This window comes from Eretmochelys imbricata, chromosome 15 (assembly GCF_965152235.1).
Source record: "Eretmochelys imbricata isolate rEreImb1 chromosome 15, rEreImb1.hap1, whole genome shotgun sequence".
Lineage (NCBI taxonomy): Eukaryota > Metazoa > Chordata > Testudines > Cheloniidae > Eretmochelys > Eretmochelys imbricata.
The window spans coordinates 26,127,118-26,147,979 of NC_135586.1; the positions used below are offsets into that span (position 1 = coordinate 26,127,118).

Sequence of the window (20,862 nt, forward strand, 5' to 3'; positions counted from 1 at the left end):
ACAGAGAACAAGTTATTTTCCTTTTTGTTTTTTTTCATTTAAATCTGAGCGAATATAGCGCTAATGAAAGGTGCCAGATTTACAGGCATCAAGTCTGTAGTTTTCTTTATCCACAAAGCAGATACAAGGCAAGCTTCCCACCCTCTGCCATGCCAGTGCGGCGCAACCCTCTTCTGGTGGGGACACCTATGGTGACAGGGTAGCTTGGTCTCCATGGCCCTATCAATCCTGTGCCTACGTTGCTGTTGAGAATGGCTACAGGGTTGCCAAACTTTGCCAGCTGCCACAGTGATTTAGGAACTGGCCTGATACTGCCAACTCATTATGTATACTTAGCTAAGCTGAGGACAGCCTCCAGGTTGTAGTGACTTTCAGCTACTGCTGATCTGGGCCAAATATGGAAGAGTGATCTAAAGGTGAAAGGCTCTGTATCCCATTTCCAGTTCCCTGGGCCATCTGGTCACCCTAAGAACAGATTTTATATTACATACTGAGAATGATACATCCATTTTAATTAATCAGGACACTCTCACAAAGAGGACTTTTTTTAACTCACTGAGCTGTCACTAAATAATACTGTACCTTAAGATACAGATTTTCTTCAGGAGACAGCTTTAATAGATTTTATATTTATTAGGCTAATCTGTGCCAAAACATTTTTGAGTTGCTATTTTTAGAACAAAATGTTAAGGTCTTAATTGAACTAGATTTTTCTTCAGGTCTTTTTTTGTACTTTATATCTACCAAAAATTTCACGTATTTAAACATAATAAAATACAACTATAGAGCTCAAGCCTACAAACACTTAAGCAGGTGGACAGCTTTACATATGTGAATTGCTCAGTTGTACTAATCACGTAAGTAAAGTTATATGTTTATATATATATATATATAAAGTGTTTGCAGATTGAGCCATTTGCGGGATATTCTAATATTTCTCCTCTATTAATGCTCTAATAGAAGCAAAATGGTAACTGCTAATATTGACCAAACAAATGAGCATGAGAAATCCAGATGATAAAAGCATTAACGGATTGGTTATGTAACAAGCCAAAAAAGTTTACTCATGCCCATTTCTGATTTCCCTATTCATAGTGCTTACTCATTTGGGAGTTGCCTGTAACTCTTGAAAAGGAAATCCCTTGAATCAGTGTTACACTTGCATGACAAAACCATGCAATGCTATGGAACACAAACAGCTTTTAAAGTTGGATTATTTCCTGGTTTAACTCTGGGTAAAGATAGGTACTAGTCTCTTGAATCAATGTATGCAGTTGGTATCTTAACAGGAAGAAATTTTTAAGAGTACAGAAACACAGAATTTCACTGACTACATTTTTTTTAATTTGGATCTTCAAAAGTAAAAGGCAGGTGATTTTCCAAGTTGTATTTGTAATCTCATTAGGTAGCCAGCTAGACTATTAATACTAATAGAGCAAAAGATAATGAGATCCTTCTTTGTAAATTACCAGCAGAAGAAATTAACTGTCCGAATCAGTCAAAGATTTTTGAATGCTCCCATCAAATCACTAACTGGCTGGAAAAGCCACTGAACAGAATCCATTATAAACCTGCATTAAATGTCCACTTATCTAAAAGCTAAAAATAACTGTGTAACAGCTTTTTAGTTTTTCCAATTATCTTTTCTTAGAGTAATTCTGATTTTCTGCTTCGCCTCAGCAAGTTGTTCTGATGCTGTAAGAATGATGCTGCACTAATTAAATCAGTGCAACCATCATGTAATCTTAAATCAACTACCAGTAACTTGTTTTTAAAAAGAAAGAGACTCTGCTTACAGGGTAACACTGAACAGAAAAAAAATTACATCCAGTTGGACTGTACATTACTCCTATAGATTTCAAAGCATAACTCCTGCGCAACTGGCAGTGCCATATAAAAAAGAGATGTCTAAATGATTTAGTGAATAATCAATGTGATTTTAGGTTTGGGATTTTGTTAAGAATTAGTTTCATGTGCATGTCCCTCCCTCATCTTCTCCCCTCCCCGCTTTTCTGTGGCTTTGGAGCATGTGTTCTCCTTCACCACTGCACATGACCCCTAAGGAATCCAAATGCCCCTTTTCTGGAGATCATCCCAGGCTCCCCCTAATATATCTCCTGTCTAGATGGCCATGCTATTCCACTGTTGATGACAAGCATTCAACAAGATGCCTATAACCCTTCCTCAAAAGGCCAAGTATGTAACTCCCATAACTTTCTTCAGCTCCATCTGGCACTAGAGCACTGTAAATAAATAAGTAATAATTAATAAATACTGGGCTAGCAAGAGAAGAACCTAAAGATATTCCTGGAACTGGGTTTCCCCATACCACACAGTCTGCTGCCATTTTGTTGAGCTTGCCCCTAGCACATTGTTTGATGTAGTTCCAGTCCAGTGCCTTAACCTTGAGACAATCCTTCTTTTGCCATGTAGGGCACTCACATTGTGGAAGAGGCACATGGTAGTAATGAGACATACTCTCCCAGCTGCCTGTAAATCTACCTAAGGTCCACCCCCTACACAGCAGGCTTCCCTCCAAATCCAGTGAAAACCTGCATAGGAGTTAATGCTGCTTAACCCTTTGCAGCTTCTACCTGTCCTTGGAGAGAAGGTCAGTGTGTAGTTGTGGAGAAAGAGTCCCTTGAGCTATCCTGAAGGGGAAAGAGGAGCCAAGGGGCAGGGCCCCACATGGGGATGAGATGGGACTTACCCCCCGTCTCCAGGCAAATCTTAGGGTTGTGTGGGATTTGAAGGCTTTGTTTTCTTAGCAGGGCTGCAAACACTTTTTGTTGCCAAAGAAATAACTCTGTGAAGTGAATCTGAGTTTTTCAAACACCTTTTTCCTTTAAGGCCCAGCAAGCTGCTTACCTTTATTAATGACTGTTCAATTACTTCCATCAACTAAAGGAATTTTTATAAAGACACTATCACCACCAGATTTTATTTTTCTTCTATTTCTGTTTAATATATTTAACGCAAATGCAGATTAGGGAAGGGGTTCACACAAAAAGCAGCAAGTGGCTGTATAATTAAATATCAGAGAAAGCTAAAATATTTGTTATACCCAAAGTAACACTGAAGGTACTATTAAAAATTAGGTCAATTTTATTTCAAACAGGATAGAATTTTCCAAATGGCTTTTCTATAGGCCAAAAGAAAGGAAGAAAAGCAGTAAGAATGTTGATCTTCATGACATAACTCTATAGCTCTGACCCTTGTCTGTTTGGCCAAAAAGTGCACAGCAAAAATCAGGAGGGGTGAGGGAGTTTCAAGCCATTTTTTGCACTTCTCTGATCCTGGGCCAGCTGTGCACCAGGTGGATCCCCTGATGTCTCTCAGAACAGTCTGAAGGCTGTCAGTGACCTCCAGGGACTATTCTGACAACTAGTCAGGGTGCAGGGAAGTCTTGCCCACAAACACCTTTCCATACCCTAATTTATGTAGGAAGAATTGGGCCAGATCTACATCACTGGAGGACTGCCCCTGCACTGGGATGAAGTGGGCAGCTATCACTTAGAATCACTTTGCATAAATAAAATAGCACAAAGCTGCCTCAGTGCAGGGGAAACCCTAGGCCTGTATTTCTTACTAGGCCCAGTTTAAGTTTTCATGACAACCACAGGGCAAAGTTAGAAGACAGCACATATTTGAAAAGAAAAAAAAATGGGAAAAAAATGGAAAAAGCTCAGAATCCAAGTAATTGTTCTCAAATCCTGCTTCTGTCTTTGTGCCAACGAAGGGTCCTCTGGCAGCACAATCAGTTTACTTCAATTGTGTAAGGAGATAGAGGGATTGGGAGTGGAGTGTGCAGGCTGTGTGCACCTCTAGCGTGGCACGGAGCTCAGTTCTGCAATGGCTCCATGCTTACCAGTGAATGAACTGGGGCAAGACAGGAAGGAGAGGGCCATGGGTGGACCAGAACTTCCTATCCTTCCCTCTGAAAAATGTAGCATTAGGGCTACAGTAGCAGCTGAAGAGCAGCTCTACCAGCTTTCTCTGGCCTTGGGAAAGGACTCCTTCCCCTTGGTTTCTTTGGGAAGATCCACAGACTTTACAGTGAAATTCACCTCAGTGCAGAGGGCTCACACAAGACCCTCCACATGACTTAAGTCATTAACCTGGCACTTGAATAATGTAGAGGGCTCTCTGCTTGGGAGTTAATTTCAACCTTATATTACCCACTGAAAATAAATAATTTAGAAGTAACCTATGTAGAAACAGTGAGAAAACAAAGCAATATTCAATTGAATGATCTGAGGAAATGACGAGGTTAGAAGCAGGAATTCAAAACAAATTCATAATACCAGCCTATCCTCGCCACCTTCCTGAATGACTTGACCAACAGAAGTTTGATTTTGTTGCTTTAGAAAACACTCTCTCTTACACTCCATCAGTTGCTCAAAATCCTGCCACATTTTAGCTTGCTTCATATTTGGTCCATGACTTTCCCGCACAGCTTTTTGTTTCTCTCGTAGTTTCTGTTATAAACAAATAAAGATATTTGGATAGGTTCAACATGACAAACGTTAGCCTACATAGATAGCCTAATGTGAATAAAGAACATTTCCTCTCCCCTTGAAACATTATTAATGTTCAGTTAAGTTAGAAAACATTCCTTGTAAATGGACAAGCAGCATTCTCTGTAGAGTCTTTGATGTGTGCGGCTTGCATGATGTTAGTTTTATTGCAGCTCCTTGAAAAGAACACCCCATTTTTTATATATAGTGCAGCTTTACCCTGCTGTATTCCAGTTTCTCTGTGGGGAGTCCCATTTGTTCTGTAAAAGTTTATTTTAAAAAATCAGTTCACTTCCAGACTGAGATTTTGCATATCAAGTTGCAGCGTGTAATGTATTCTGATCATGAAGTTATATATCCTGAAATTAAACTTTTACATGAGAAACTGCAATTAATTCTCAACTGTAGTGACACAAACTTGTAAAATTCACTCACAAACTGACTCAAAGGGAAAACTAGAGAGGAAAAAGAGGACATTTTGATTGAAATAGTATGGCTAAGCCCTTCACTAGCCTGAATTTCACATGTGAATAAACAATGATTTTGTTAACACAACTACATTGAAGATATCGTTAGCCTTTTATAAAGATAAGACTGACAGCTCTAAAATTTATTGACTTCAACAGGTTGCTTTATATACAACTTCAGATCTGAGCTGGCACAGTTTGTTATATCTGTGTTTCAGTTTCTTATCCAAATGGTTTACAGGGAATGTGCTGTTGTGTTAAGCTGTTTGACTATCTTTTACAAGAAGCTCATACTATGCTCTGTAGGAAATCAAACTCTGAAGGGTAAGTGTGATATCTTTTCAGGGGATTCATTACTGATGCTAACAGGAATAGAGTTTTCTCTGTGTTCTGCAGTATGCTTTTTAAAAGGATTAACACAGTTTTGAACATTGGACCAAATAAAAGTATGAATTGCAACATGTTTGTTCAAGTGAAAAAAGCCAAACTCATCCTTACCTTCCCAAGGTTTTCTTGTTCAAGGATCATTCGTGTATATTGTTCTCTAAAGAAGGTACATAATAATTGAGTTATAATTTTAATTAGTTCTAAGTAATAAGACAGATTAACTCTACAAGAGGGGAAAAAATGGAAAGTGGCAGAAAGTTTACACGTAGCCAGGGTGGGGATAGCATCAAAATCTAAGGGTCCCTAAATAAGAAACTCAAAAGAATGAGATGAAGAAATATCTTTATCATCAGGCTTCAGAAGTTCTTTGACCCCCATAATTGTGCAGCTGGCATAAAATGCTATTCACGAATGGATAAGGTCATTGTTAAGCTTTCAGAGCAGGTTTGATTTCTGGGGTTCCCCACGTGAAGTCTGAGTGCATGGCCCCTCCCGAATAATGCATGGTTGAGAACCTTTTTAATACTGCATTAAAGTTGCCAGTATTCTGAGACTGCTCAGTGTCATACTTCTGTACAAATGCCACACAATGTCCAAATCCAGACTGCTTCGCTTATGGGAATAGTGTCACTGGAGCAAATGGGAAAACTGAGGAGTTTAAGATGAGCAGTATTTGGTCCCATGTTTCACAAAACCTAACACTGGTGGCTTGATTTTCAAAAATGCTGAGCACCCTGCAGCTCCAATGGATTTCAATAGGAACTGCTGGGTGCTCAGCACCTCTGAAAATCAGGCTTCTTATTTAGGTGCCTAAACATAGATGTAGGAGCATAAGTCTTGACATCCAATATTAAAAATCTTTGCCGTTGCTGTCATCAGTGGATGAAGCTATTCCCTTGATGCTGTCAGGTTTCACATACATGATATGATATTCAAATAATAAATTCTGATATGCTGTTATGCCCTTATTTACATATTTTTCCAATTTAGGTGAGATATTAAGAAACAACATGCTCTCTTTTAAGAACGAAGTATGACGGTGTGTAACAAGTACACTTAGCTGCAGAGGGTTTGAGAGTTCATGAAACACAGAGTGGTTCAGATATCTAAAGAACTTTCAAAATTGCTCAGCTTGGGAAATCTTAGTTTCCAAAAGGATAAAACACATCAATAAACCACATCAGGCTGTGCTAGTAGGCTATTATTCGGCAAGGGTGGAGGATATTGGGATGCATTAGGAGAGGTATTGCCAGTAGGGATAAGGAGGTTTTAGTACCGTTATACAAGGCACTGGTGAGACCTCACCTGGAATACTGTGTGCAGTTCTGGTCTCCCATGTTTAAGAAGGATAAATTCAAACTGGAACAGGTACAGAGAAGGGCTACTAGGATGATCCGAGGAATGGAAAACCTGTCTTATGAAAGGAGACTCAAGGAGCTTGGCTTGTTTAGCCTAACCAAAAGAAGGCTGAGGGGAGATATGATTGCTCTCTATAAATATATCAGAGGGATAAATACCGGAGAGGGAGAGGAATTATTTAAGCTCAGTACCAATGTGGACACAAGAACAAATGGATATAAACTGGCCATTGGGAAGTTTAGACTTGAAATTAGACGAAGGTTTCTAACCATCAGAGAACTGAAGTTTTGGAATAGCCTTCCAAGGGAAGCAGTGGGGGAAAAAGATCCATCTGGCTTTAAGATTAAACTCGATAAGTTTATGGAGGAGATGGTATGATAGGATAACATAATTTTGGTAATTAATTGATCTTTAAATATTCATGGTAAATAGGCCTAATGGCCTGTGATGGGATGTTAGATGGGGTGGGATCTGAGTTACCCAGGAAAGAATTTTCTGTAGTATCTGGTTGGTGAATCTTGCCCATATGCTCAGGGTTTAGCTGATCGCCATATTTGGGGTCGGGAAGGAATTTTCCTCCAGGGCAGATTGGAAGAGGCTCTGGAGGTTTTTCGCCTTCCACTGTAGCATGGGGCACGTGTCACTTGCTGGAGGATTCTCTGCTCCTTGAAGTCTTTAAACCACGATTTGAGGACTTCAATAGCTCAGACATAGGTGAGGTTTTTCACAGGAGTGGGTGGGTGAGATTCTGTGGCCTGCGTTGTGCAGGAGGTCGGACTAGATGATCATAATGGTCCCTTCTGACCTTAGTATCTATGAATCTGCTGTGATGCAGATTTTTCTATACATTCCCCATCCCCATTGATTACTGCATCTTTGAGCTACAGTACATTCTTTGAGCTCCATGCCATCTGATCCTGGCTCCTGCTCTCTCAGCAGAGTAGATGTGTTAGTGGCCGGAGAGGGTGTGGCTGGAGCATATTGTGCTCTGGCAACTCAGAACCATTCTAAACAGTGTGCAAGTCAGAGCACCCATGAGGCTGCTCTGAGTTGTGCTAGGAGCCAAATTGGCCCTAGCTAGTCCTACCAGATCAAAAGAGCGAAAAGCCACCTAAAATCTCCTCCTTCCTATTAAGCTCACTGGATGTTACTCAGGCACAATTAAGGACCTGGCCCCAGGATGTGTTTGATTGTTTTAAGTAAAGCTGTTTATTGCAAAGCTGTTTATTGCAAAATAATGATAAAAAATAAGAACTCATTTTCATGGTAGCCTTTTTCTTTACTATTTATAATGATGACTGGAATGAATGAATTTAATTAGAAAAAAACCCCAACTTTTATTTTTAGAGAACAAAATTAACTTTTCACATTCCTTAGTACTGACTGTATGGAACAGAGCGTTTATATCCAATAAAGAATGTCAGAATTAAGACTTTTTTGTTCAATACGTTACTAGGAAAGTGCTGTTCTATTTATGGTTCATTTTAGCTCTGTTTACATTCCAGTGCCCAGTGAAAATACATACACATTCTAAAAGGAGGCCTAGAAACTCATTTTCTCTCCCTATTTTGCATTTTGTAAATATCTGCATATCAAAGCCTTCAGTATACTTATAAATGTGAATGCTTTCTGAACTCACAGAAGATCAAAAGAAAATGTTTCTAATTTCAGAGAAACTGTCACCTTATCTAGCTTCTTTTCTCATGTTTAGCAAAGGTTCAGCAAAACAGTGACAGCAGGAGAAGTGGCAATGCTCCACTCAAGTCTTATTCCCAATGCCCAGAATCCTATAACTCCACTCACCATGTTCCAATTCCCGCATTTCCCTTACTTGCTCCTCTGTTTGCCCAATCACAGCTACTTGATTCCATGAAACCATTATTGACAGACGGCAGTAGTGTTTGCCATGTGCCGTGCGCTTTCCATGCTCAGCGGAAGATGCAGTTTCTGCCCTTAAGAGCATCCAGTCTTATTAAAAAAATAAGGGCAGCTGAGTGGTGGAAAGGGATACACCATACAAAGAGATTAGGAGATGAGACATATTTGGAGGTTTGTTTGTGTTTTTAAGTTACATTCATTAAATTCTCTTCCCCCTCAACTCAGCCCTCTCACTTTTCTCCTGCACCAGTTCCCAGTTTCAGTTCTAGTGTTCTAATAACGGCCCCTCTGTAGAACACTGGAGTTCTTCTCCGCACGTAAGTGACTGGTCATTGTTATTAAATATTTATGTTCCAGTGGCACCCACTTGTGTCTGCTGGGGTGGATGGTGTCAGGAGGGCACAAGGAACAGCACCCAGTTCTCCTACGGAGCACCAGCACTTTGCTTTTCAAGCACCGGTGCAAGTGCTGGCAAGAGCTGGTCAGGATCTGAGGACAACGCATGCTGGACTCCCTTGAAAAAAGGTGGCAGATTTGCTGCTTCAGTGTGCACTTTCAGGAACCCCCGGAGGAAACTTGGCTGACTCTCTCTGTCTGACTCAGCCATATTTTCTCCCTGGGCTTGGCTGCGGCAAGACATCCCTGCATCCATTTCCAATGGGAACCTGGAGTTCAAAGTTACTGTCTGGCCGATAGTCTCCAACGCAAAGGGAAAGATTTTTGGTATGTTTGAGAGAACTACTGGGTATACAACAATATCTTTTAGATGTAGGATATTTATTTTTTGAATATTATAGTATTTTTAAGCTTAGATGGTGAATTCCTTCTTCCACTTCAAATACCAATGAAAACATTTAGGCTCGGTTTATAAAAATCCTCTGAATTAACACACAAGAGACAGACAAGAACATTTACCTAATTGCTTTTCTTCTGTCTTGTGGATCTGGGGAAACATACGTCTTCATCTCATCTTTAGCACGTTGAAGTTGTATTTCTAGATTCTAAAAAGAAATACACAGCATATTTTAGACATATACCATCTTTCCTACTTAAATATTCTCACCTATGCAAGTTTAGGCTTCTCTCTTGTGGACTTACCTTTTTCATGCAGTTAGTACGATGATAGCAGCTTTCTTCCTGAATACACTCCTCACGCAGCCCTTTTACTTCCTGCAGTATGAGAACAATATATTTTATTAGGCAGTATTCTTGAAGTCCCCAGCAGACAGACTGTTATTGTACAAAGTACAATAAGAAGTGTTTAGGGCAACATCCTGCCATCATTTTGAGTGCAGAATTCTGACTGCAGTCAATGGCCCCTACCTTCATGTGAATTAGTAATTGAATTCCCTTTGCTTATTGTGCAAAGCATTGTTCTCTGCTTTGGGCTCAAAATCTTTTGAATTCCATAAAGATTACATCAATTTAAATCTGAGACATTCAGCACTTTTATATTTAAGAGAGTTCTCAACCAAAAGATCTTAAAATTCTGTCGCAGCAAATGAAGGTAATGCACATCACTACGTACTGTTCAGTTCCTTAAATGTTTAAATCATTTGGGTTTTCCAGTATTAAAGCTCCTTTTAAAATGGTAATGAAAGGATTAAAAAAACCCTTTGGCCCCTTAGTGTTTTGTCTAGACTTGAATTTCCAGGCATGTTCTAACACATGTTAATTGATTACCAGTGAACATGTTTAACTAACACGATCATAATTTCTAATACAGACACTTCACAAATGTGTTCCAGGACTCAAATCCTAGTTCTTATTCATGTCATAAGTATTTGTGTCCTGGAACACATTTGTGAAAGGTCTACATCAGAAGGTACAATCATGTTAGCTAACATGTTAATTGACAATCAATTAACATGTTCGAATAGGACTTAAAATTCAAGTCTAGACAAAACCGTTAGGGTTGGTATCCAGAAACTAGATCAATATAAGGATATTTATACTATATATATATACACACATACACACACACACAATAGATTTATACTAGTAACTAGTATATCTGCATACACACTAGGGGATTGCATGGATTTAACTACATCCATTTCTAAATTGATATAGTTAAAGCAGTTCGAAACCTGTGTGTATACAATCCCTGTTTTCGGCCTGGTCTGCACTAGGATTTTACACCAGTAAAGGTACATCTCTCAGGGATGTGAAAAATCCACACCCCCGAGAGAGGTAGCTATACTGATTTAATCCCCCAGGGCAGACAGTGCTAGGCTAACAGAAGAATTCTTCCGTCGACCTAGCTACCGCTTCTTGGTGAGGCGGATTACCTACGCCGATGGGAGAACTCCTCCCATCAACGTAGGCAGTGTCTGCACTGAAGCACTATAGTGGAGCAGCTGTGCTGCTGTAGCATTTTAGGTGTAGACAAGCACTTAGACATACAAGTATATGTTTGTATATTTACAAAAAAGTAATGTCTGTAATCTATCCAATATCCTAAGCAAACGGGGACTTTGTATAAGCATTTTTAAAATTCGCAGGGAAAACAATTACTCTGTATGCCTCTGGATAGCAGCTGATTAACATTTCATTAAATTTATCCATTAACCATTGGTTTTGTTTTGCTAATTTAGTGAAAATGGCATTCTAGTTACATAAACATTTGAAGATGTCTCTTGGTAATAATTCATTAAAATTCCAACAGCCAAATGCTATCCTAGCAGGTGTTACATGAGTGAGCAGGGATTCTGGCAGATGCATCTTTTGCAAAAAGAATTTTGCTGGTCAGGACAAGATTCCATTGGATGGGCCTGGAAGACCCACTCAATGCATTTGTTGTGCTCAAACAAGAGATGTGTACAACTCCAGCTAGCCCTAGGCAGCTCAGGATGCGTGGAGCTGGAAATGCATAGTTGGGGATGTCAAGTCACTCCCAGCCTGTGTGCACTGGGGCCTTCCTTGTCCAGAAAGTGGGGGTGGGGGTGGGGTGGGTATATCCCATGACCGAAACAGTTACAGGGGCATCATTCTGTGACATTTCAATGGGCAGTTTTATCCCTCCAATCCCCATCTCCTCTCTGGGACCCCCATTTTATAGATGAGGAACTGAAGCACTGAGAGGCTCGGTGACTTTCCCAAAGTCACACAAGAAGTCTGTGGCAATGCAGGAAATTGAGCCTCGGTCTCCCACATCCCACCAGTGCCCCACTCACTGGGCCATCCTTCCTCTCCAGAGGCAGGGTCGGGGGAATTTATCCCATAATGAATTATATGCTTCATAGAGTTTGTAAATATACAGTAAGAACAATCTTACCTGTTCAAGTGTGGAGCGATTACTTTCTAAACCTGCTGCACAGCTGTCATACTGGACTTTTTTTTCATCACATTCTTGGGTTAACTCCTGGTGTGAAAAGGGCAAAAGGTCGTGTAAATGAAAACTTGAGTCTAGTAACATAAGACACCTAAGCAATATAAGTTCTTGTCAATCTCACACTTCGACTTCAGCTATTGGCACACTGAGAGCGACTTACATAAACCAAGCAGACATACACGTATCATTACAAGGATATCACTTCTAGCCCTGCATATTGGAGGATCAGTAGTATAAACTACAACATAACATACAAGTTTCCTTTTTATATTTATATCCAAAGTCTTTAACATGGTGGATTCAATTTCTAATTTGTTCACATTGTGTCAAAGGTTTTACTTGCTCTTTAAACATTAAGCTTACAAGATAGTTTAGATGATTAATTATGTTCCATGTAAAAACAGTTTTGTCCACATTTATTTACATTATAAAACAAGAATAGATTGGGCTTTGCAGAAAGAAAAAAATTGATGTTGCATTAAAACTTTTTAGCAAACAATAAAAGTTATCATACTTTCCCCTACAAAGAGTACATATTGCTACTAAATCCCATTTAGTTATCCTGTATTTGCAGACACATGTTTTCAAATGAATTATGAAAAGAATGTGTCCAAATCCTCAGCTGGTAAAAAAGGGGCAGAGCTCCACTGACTTTATTGGGAGTGGGCCAGTTTACACCAGCTAAGGATCTGGATGACTTTTTTTTTCCCCCCATAGCCCTGTAGCTTTCTAAAGCCAATGGATAAAATTGCCATCTTCAAGGATTGGAACATGAGATGGTTCCGGTGTGTTATTGCTTAATTATGATGTTTTGTTTTGTCGTGATGTTGTCGTCACCATAGGAACTACTATTGTGAGGGAAAAAGCCTCAGCCGAAAAATATGGCTATATTGTTGATTTTTAAGAGTTCCAGACCCCTTTGGCCACTTCATGTTGCAAATTGCTTTTCTCAATCAGAGTTTCACCACAGTTTACCTATTCTACATCTTCCAGCTTTCCTCCAAGTTGACTGTGGTCTTGTATTAGGTAGAAGAGGTTTGTAAATCATGTATATTTGTGGGTTTTGCCTTCCATACAGCTGTAAGGAAAGCTCTCATGTAACTAACACGACAGTGTTATTTGTCATTAAAATCATTCTCTTTTCTGGGGGGAAAATCCCCAAGGTTTACAATTAAATTGTTTAAATCCACAAGCAGGGATCCTGGAAAATTTGTATAGTGGGGGAGTTGAGAGCCATTGAACCAAATTGTAAACCCTGTATATAATGGAAGCCACTTCAAGTCAGGGGGTGCTGCAGCACGCCCCCCCCACACCTCTAGTTCCAGCACCTATGTCCACAAGACAATATAGACTTGTACCACCAGAGGATCCAGCTCTTTGGATTCCAACAACTAAGAATAAAACTTAAGTAACATGCATATTGCCTTAAATTTTCATAGGGGCCTCAACTCAGCCTCTAAATCTGCACATGCAAGTTTTGGACACAAACTTCTGAATGGCAGTTTACAGACAGACTTATCTACAGACCTGATTTGCCACTTGTGATACCAGTTTTATGCTGCTGTAACTCTACTGAAACCAAACACAGTTATAGTGGTATAAAACTGGAGTAAAGCAGGTCGCAGATGTGCCCCTGAATTCACGGGCAAAACTGCAAAGCAAAATTTAGAGGTGATTTCTGAAAATTTGTCCCACTGCACAGACAGTTCACTAATGTCTATTACACAATATATTCCTAAACATTTTTACTAACCTGGCAGTTCTGCCGCAACTGTCTCAATTCTTTGATAATTGGAGCTAAACTTGACTTCTTATCTGCCACCATAGCATTCAGTTTTTTTACCTGATATATGAAGAAAAGGCACTACATGAATATGCTATTAGTAAAACAGTGAGAGTATAAAGAATGGGAGGTCAAAGGAAGGGAAAGATATGGGGAAAAAACAGCTATGAGATGTGAAGAAAGGAGACTGAATCATATATTATGTAAAATAAATGATAGGCAAATGATAATTAAGAAACATAGTACATTTTATAATAGGGGTACCATCACAATCTACTGCAGCTCTGCTCCCATGGTTTGAATTGCCTGTTTATTCTGTATATAGATGAATTCTACCCTGCTGATTATGCAACCTAATACCTTGCTTAGACTGGAAGTTACTGTGAATAAAGGTCTCTGAACTTTTTTAGCTCCGGTGTATGGCCTGTCAAACCCTGACAAGAACTGAAAAAATGCAAAAAGTTCTAGTCAGCTTCTAACATTACTTGCATATACTGATCTGTAAGGTGGGCACAAAAAGAATAGCTACAAATAAATATGAGAATAAAATCTTTTACTGATATTTTATAATGTTCTTCATCAGGATAGATACAAAATTACACATATTTACATCAAATTTAGTCCTCTCTCTCTAAGGACAGGTCAACACTACTGTGTAAGTCGATTTAACTTACATTGCTCAGGGGTGTGAGAAAGACACCCCCTTGTGAGCGATGTAAATTACAGCGACCTAAGTGCTGTCCACACTGGCACGAGACGCTCTCCTGCCGACATAGCTTCCGCCTCTCCTAGAGGTGGAGTAATTATGCTGATAGGAGAGTGCTCTTCCATCAACAGAGAGCCTCTTCATGAGACGCACTACAGCGGCACAGCTGCATCCATGCAGCACTTCTAGTGTAGACCTTCCCAAAGGCTGTTTCTGAAAACCAGGTATTTTGTACAGCGTGTAATAAAGAGGGAGCATTTCCATGAACACAGTATCCAATCCAATGCCCACTGAACTTAATGGATGAACTCACTTCAATGGAAGTTGTCTCAGGACCAATACAAATTGTAATCTAGAGTACAAAAGCCTTTTAACGGGGATAGCTTTACAATGAAGTCCTCATAAAGAGGGACCACTGTGTGCAGTAAAGATAGTAGAACCTCAAACATTTATGAGGTTCAAACCTTATTTAACTGATGGTAATCTCTTGCTTCCCAATAAACTTGTGTGATCCTCTTTCTTTCCATCAATCTAATTCCAATCCAATCCCTAGTCCTTCTCCTAATTTTAAACTGGTTAGACACCCAGCAGGTAGTCTGTCTCCTGGATTCTAACGTTATATTTTCTGCAAATGTGTTGACAGGCTGGGGCTTCCCCTGGTAGAAATATATATAAATCTATCTGAGTACTCAATGTTCCTCTGACAGGACTTTCCAGAGCAGGAAATCCCTCTTGCTCCGGGGCTTCCTATTACTGGTTCAGCAACAATTAGGTTTTTGCAAGTATATTTAGAAATGATTGTAAAATACCTTGAAAAATAGAAATATTTTGAAATAATGAAATGATGTTGCCTAACTGTTCAAATCATATTCAGCCTCCTGGCTGAGAAGAATGCTTTTTTATTTTCATTAGTCAGTTTAAAAAAGGACCTGCAAAGTGTTAAAAAAAAGAAAAACAACACTGTGCCCTTTTTTGTTGTTTCTTTACTATATATAAATAAAGAAGGCTTGAGAGGCTTTCAAAAACATTTTTTCTGCATGTTTTTTTCATTAGAAATTCAAGTCCTGTCTTGTCTATGATGAGTTAAATGACGACATCACAAGATTCATGACAGTTGAAAATGGAGAAGGGGAAGGGATTAGTCAGGCTGTTTAAAACTCATTATGTTTCGGTTTTGTTAACAACCATAACTTCCAGTGATTAAATCACATTTTGGAAAAGGGAGTCTTTGTTAAGTTTCAATCCCATTCCATGTTTTCAATTAAGGTGCCAATACTAACAATAGACAATGCCTGAAATCACAAAAATGTTGAACCAAGGAAGCCCAGATTTGATACCCCTGATATTTCTAAAGGGAAAACGATCAGGAAACATTGCCCACGCATGCAAATGTACTTTTTAAAAAGGCATTCTTTGTACATCAAAAACAGACACATGCCCGATTTTACTAAAACTCTTCCAGGTCACCTTTGTAGCTGTACATTGCCCAAAAGTATATTACAAAATGTATTTCTACAAACATACATTGCATTTTATTTTAAAACCTGTGCCAGAAATGTTAATCCTGATTTTATTTTTTCTAAAATTAAACATCCAGCTTGCAGAAATACAATAGTTAAATTAGGCAAAATCACCATTTCAGACATGTTATCTAATGTTCGTCCCTTCATTTCATCCATCTCGCTCTTTGCCGCAGATACTCTCTCCAACTCCTCCTGTGTGTAACTGTATCCAGAGATACCCTTCTTGTCCTCAATAGCTTGCTGTGGACATAGAAAACAAATACAAAATGTGAGGACAGGTGCTGGCAGACCATGGAGCAAGTTCTTTAATGTAAGTGAAATATTGCAAGAATGCTGAAAGTGAAGTTAAGTGCTAGAATCAGTTTATTTTAAGAGTGATGAAACTCTATGACTGCCGTAAGAACTAACTAAAGTATCTGCCATTCTGTTCAACTGGTAGGTTATTAACTATTTTCTGCAAGACCTCTATCTGGGGGTAATTCTAAGCTAACTGAGGTCAAAAGAAAGTTTCCCATTGACTTCAGTGGGTTTTGGATCAGATCTTCTCTACAGCAATTAAATATATAAAAAGAGGGATGTCTATTTTGGAGGATGTAATCTGTAGTAAATATAGCTAATTCTATAAAAAAACCTACTTTGTAAACGAGAACAGAATACAGTATTTCTGAACTGTTTTGCCAACTGTATTCTCCAATGCTGTTTTTTTACAGAAGAAAATAGTTTACGGTAATGCCTCAATATATAAAGCTATTTTTCCCATATATTTCTTCAAATTATTTGGGATGTAATATAGTAGAGAAATTATTCTCTTAACTATTTTTATTCCTTTCACAGTTTAACAAAACTTTACCTGTTCATTCACACAGTGGTTACAGTAGCTAATCATTAAATATGCAAAGAAATGCAAGTTTGTAATACAGAATGTTGAGCAACGACTCAAGCAGTCATGGTAGACTAGTATGCAGGGCATTAAATCTCTAAAAGTGACACACACATACCAACTCCAAGTGGATCAGTCTTACAAAAACCCATTCAACTCTAGTGATTTTAAAAACATTAATCTTAGAATATCTACAGCCACTATGGTGTGGAGCATTTTATGGGGTTTAATAGCTGTATGGAGTTAGATATAGGCTTTGTCTTCATTGCCAAAAAGGGTGTGTTTTTTACTGCAGGATAACTAATGTACATTATCTACCTTGCTGTAAAATTCTATTGCAATTAGAATGGATGTATATTCTCTGGAGACTTGTACTCTGTACTCATGCATATTCAGTTGCCCTTGATTGGTGTGGGAAATCCACACCCACACCCACATCCGATGAAGTGAGCTGTAGCTCACGAAAGATTATGCTCAAATAAATTGCTTAGTCTCTAAGGTGCCACAAGTACTCCTTTCCTTTTCTTGTTGTTTAGTGGTAGAAGCTGAGTTTGGCTAGTTTTCAATTTCTGAGTAATACATATTTTCTAACTTACTTCAAGAACCACTGTGAAGTACCTTTGCTTCTTAATGCTTGGATTTTGTTGTTGCTATTTTTAAATACTATTCCAGTATCTCTGACAGCTTGTATCTGTACCTTATTGTTGATAAAGTAATTTTGAAGCCCTCAAAATATACCAAAGCTTACCTTCAACTAATTAAGGACCTAGTCCCACTTCTGTTGAAGTCAATAACATTTTTGCCCATGACTTCACTTGAGTGCAGGATTAGGCCCGTCAGACTCAAGAAAAAAAAAATGTAGAGCTTGTACTACTGTCTATAAGAAACTATTTCTAGTCATGAAATACGATAGCGGAGTATAACTGGCAGATTAAAACAATTCCTATACCAAGCATGCTTTATCAGTGTTTAGCTAATAATAGTAAGAGAGGTTTAAAGATTAAAACACATTAAAAAATTCCAAACCAATTATGTCCATATCATTGTATTGATGGTTATCACTGTGGCTGTGGCTAGAATGTATGGAGTGGGAGAATTTTGCCTTACCAATTGTTGCTGAATAGCCTCATGACGTTGTTTTAGGAGTTCTTCTGTTCTCTGTAGGATACCATACTCGGCTGTAATTTCTGCTATTTCTACACGCTTCTTTTTATAAAATGTGTTCTTGCTTCGAAGCTTATTAACATATCGTTTAAACTGAAATGAGACATAACAGGGATATTTGTAGTTTAATTTGAATGAAAAAAAAAAGGCCTTATCACGCTTTCTAACTAGCCTATTCAGATAGCATTTAAACTACAATAAACTAGCCTGTTCAGATAGCATTTAGCAGAGAACTGGAAGTCAGGGCTCCCAGGTTCTATTTTCAGTTCTGCCAATCACTCACCATGAGCCATCAGAAAATTCAGTTCTATCTCTCTATACCTCTGTTTAGCCATTTGGAACATGGAAATCATTCATTTCTACTTACCTGCTGCACTGAGGGGCTAGAAAGGCTAACTGATGTTTGCAAATTTTTGTAGACCCTTGGATAATAATAAAGTTAACATAATAGTACTTTGCACGTATATGAGAATGCCTTCCATCCAAGAACATCAAAGAGCTTTACAGAACTGAACTGCACAACATCCTTGTGAAGTAGATAATCATTATTATTCCCACTTTACAGATGGAAACTGAGACACAGAGATGACTTGCTCAAAGTGACAAGACATTTGTAGCAGAGTTGGGTCTAGAACTCAGGTTTCCCACTATCTATTCATGGGCTTGAGCCACAAGATTGTCCTTCCTCTCCTAAGATGAAAGGCAGCGGATAAGTATTATCATTAATGTTCCAATTACCTCTGATCCATGTCACTGTGGCAATTTAAATTTTTTTAAAATTAAGAGTTTATTTTTTTTTCTCAAATTTAACCAATGAACACAGGAATTACAGAGTCCTATGTTCCTAAAGCTCACGCTTCAGGGTTTCAGCGAGTCACCTGCAGGGGTCAGGAACTGATTCCCCCACCCCCATGTATTCTAGGGAGTATTTAAAAAAAACCCTCCTTTCTCTGAAGTATCAAGGATGGCCACATCTGGAGATGGACGGGGTTAACCAGAGCTCTGAGGTGGCACCAACTTAGCATTCTCTCTCAGGTGCTTGGCTGGCTGGTTCTTGCTCACATGCTCAAGGTCTAACTGATCACCATATGTGGCGTTGGGAAGGAATTTCCCCTAGGTCAGTTTGGCAGTGATCTTGGGGGGTTTTCATCTTCCTCGGCACCAGGTGGTGCAGGTCACTTGCCACAATTGTCTGGGTATATCTCATTTAATTATTTCCCTGCCATTGCAGGGGCCTCGAGCACTGGTGCACTTCGGTTGGTTTCTCCTATTCTCTGCCAGTGGCACATAATAGTCTAGTCTCCTGAAGGTTGTAATACTTTGGTCTAATTTTGGTTGTTGGGTTAATGTGCAGTGTTGGTGGCTTGTGACATACAGGAGGTCTGACTGGTGATCCCTTCTGACCTTAAACTCTATGAGTTCTCAAGTATGATGGGAAAGGGCAGAAAAACGCTAAGAGAAAATTGAAAAGGGCCATAGGGAAAAGATTCTTGATTTTAAGTACTGGTTGTAAGTAGTTAAAATACTGATCTCTTTTAATGTCTCTTGCTGAATTGAAAGATATTATTGACTAATCATTTTTAACAAAAGGACAGGGTAGAGTAGAGTCAACTCTTCACTCTGTGTACCCAGCTGAAGGACTGTCATACACAGAACTAGCATAAAAGGCGCACAGCTAGAATTAGTGAACAGGAGTTCAATTTTTGCTTATTAAAAAGTAAAGTATAATAATCCAGAGTTTTACAGATCATCACATTTACTTAATCTGTTTCTCAGTTCTTACGTGTTCAACTTGATATACCCCTGAAAAATCAGGCCCTAGGTGTCTCTTAAGTTAAACGCAGAAGAACTGAGGCTCTTTGAATTACTAACTTTTTTTTTTTTTAATGTAGGACCTAAACTTTCTCTTATCTCTTAGTTTTCCCATTTATAAAATGAGGTTAGCTCTTATTGATACACTTCACAGGGATGTTATGAGGCAAAAATCACTGACATTTGTAAAGTGCTTTTAGAACCACAAATGGAGAGCAAGGAATTCAAAACAAATAAAATACGCTATGATAATTTAGTGTAAAGCAGGTTTCAAAATGTTGAGCTGGGATAAAGTCATTATTGTAGAATTAGTGCATTCTACTAACAAAGAATCACAAGAAAATATCAGCAGTCCTATTACCACAGATACAATTTTAAACTTTAAAAATTAAGATGCATGAAAGTACCTAGCTTGTGAGTGAATTTCCCTGTTGAAGAATAATGCATAAAACTGATGTGACTACAGCCTAAGAAACCTTAGAGTAACTGTGTTCTATAAAAAGTGTCCTGGGCAAAATGCCCAAAATGAAATCCACCCTGTTCATCTGCCATCCTGTGCAATATCTAGGCCAAAGCTTTTTCTATCTTGCTATGCTCCAGAACTATTTTTAAAGCCAAAAGCTATAAGCGTTTTTCGTGAAAGAACAAACCCACAAATTACTCAATGTGCTCTATGCAGATTGGAGTATGTGTGGCTTTAGGAGACCATTTTACATTGTGCGTATTACCTAGGACAAGGATAGACAAGGTCACAAAAGTCATAGCACTAACAGTAAAGCAGTAGTTTTGTTACAATAAAGACCTCAGTGCAATTGTAATATTATTGTTGGAAATTTATCCCGTTAATTAGCAAAAGAAACGTTTTATAACAGTCAATTCAAACACATCCTCTGAGTTCATACAGACTAGAAAAAAAGTTTTATCACTTGTGCAAACACTGAATTTTCGGTGGTTTTCAAGCTATTACAGAAGATACTTTGTTACAAAATAATCAGACATGATACCAACTAACACAAACCCATACAAGAAAAACATGGATTGCCTTCTTCTCT

General features: G+C 38.7%; 1 protein-coding gene across 4 annotated transcripts in view; it reads right to left on the reverse strand.

Annotated features, from left to right (window-relative positions):
- Window positions 1-2,962: 2,962 nt before the first annotated feature.
- Window positions 2,963-20,862, reverse strand: part of IFT81 (intraflagellar transport 81) — a 59,615-nt gene continuing 41,715 nt past the window's right edge. For 3 of the 4 annotated variants that reach the window (XM_077834839.1, XM_077834840.1, XM_077834841.1), the window contains 8 exons: window positions 17,942-18,091; window positions 16,066-16,194; window positions 13,696-13,785; window positions 11,886-11,972; window positions 9,707-9,778; window positions 9,524-9,609; window positions 5,483-5,528; window positions 4,147-4,478 (listed from right to left, as the gene is read on the reverse strand). In XM_077834839.1, the coding sequence (XP_077690965.1) occupies window positions 4,296-4,478; window positions 5,483-5,528; window positions 9,524-9,609; window positions 9,707-9,778; window positions 11,886-11,972; window positions 13,696-13,785; window positions 16,066-16,194; window positions 17,942-18,091 (843 nt within the window). In that variant the 3' untranslated portion in view covers window positions 4,147-4,295. Of the gene's footprint in view, window positions 4,479-5,482; window positions 5,529-9,523; window positions 9,610-9,706; window positions 9,779-11,885; window positions 11,973-13,695; window positions 13,786-16,065; window positions 16,195-17,941; window positions 18,092-20,862 lie in introns of all 4 variants that reach the window. The other variant, XM_077834842.1, reaches the window with a different exon arrangement.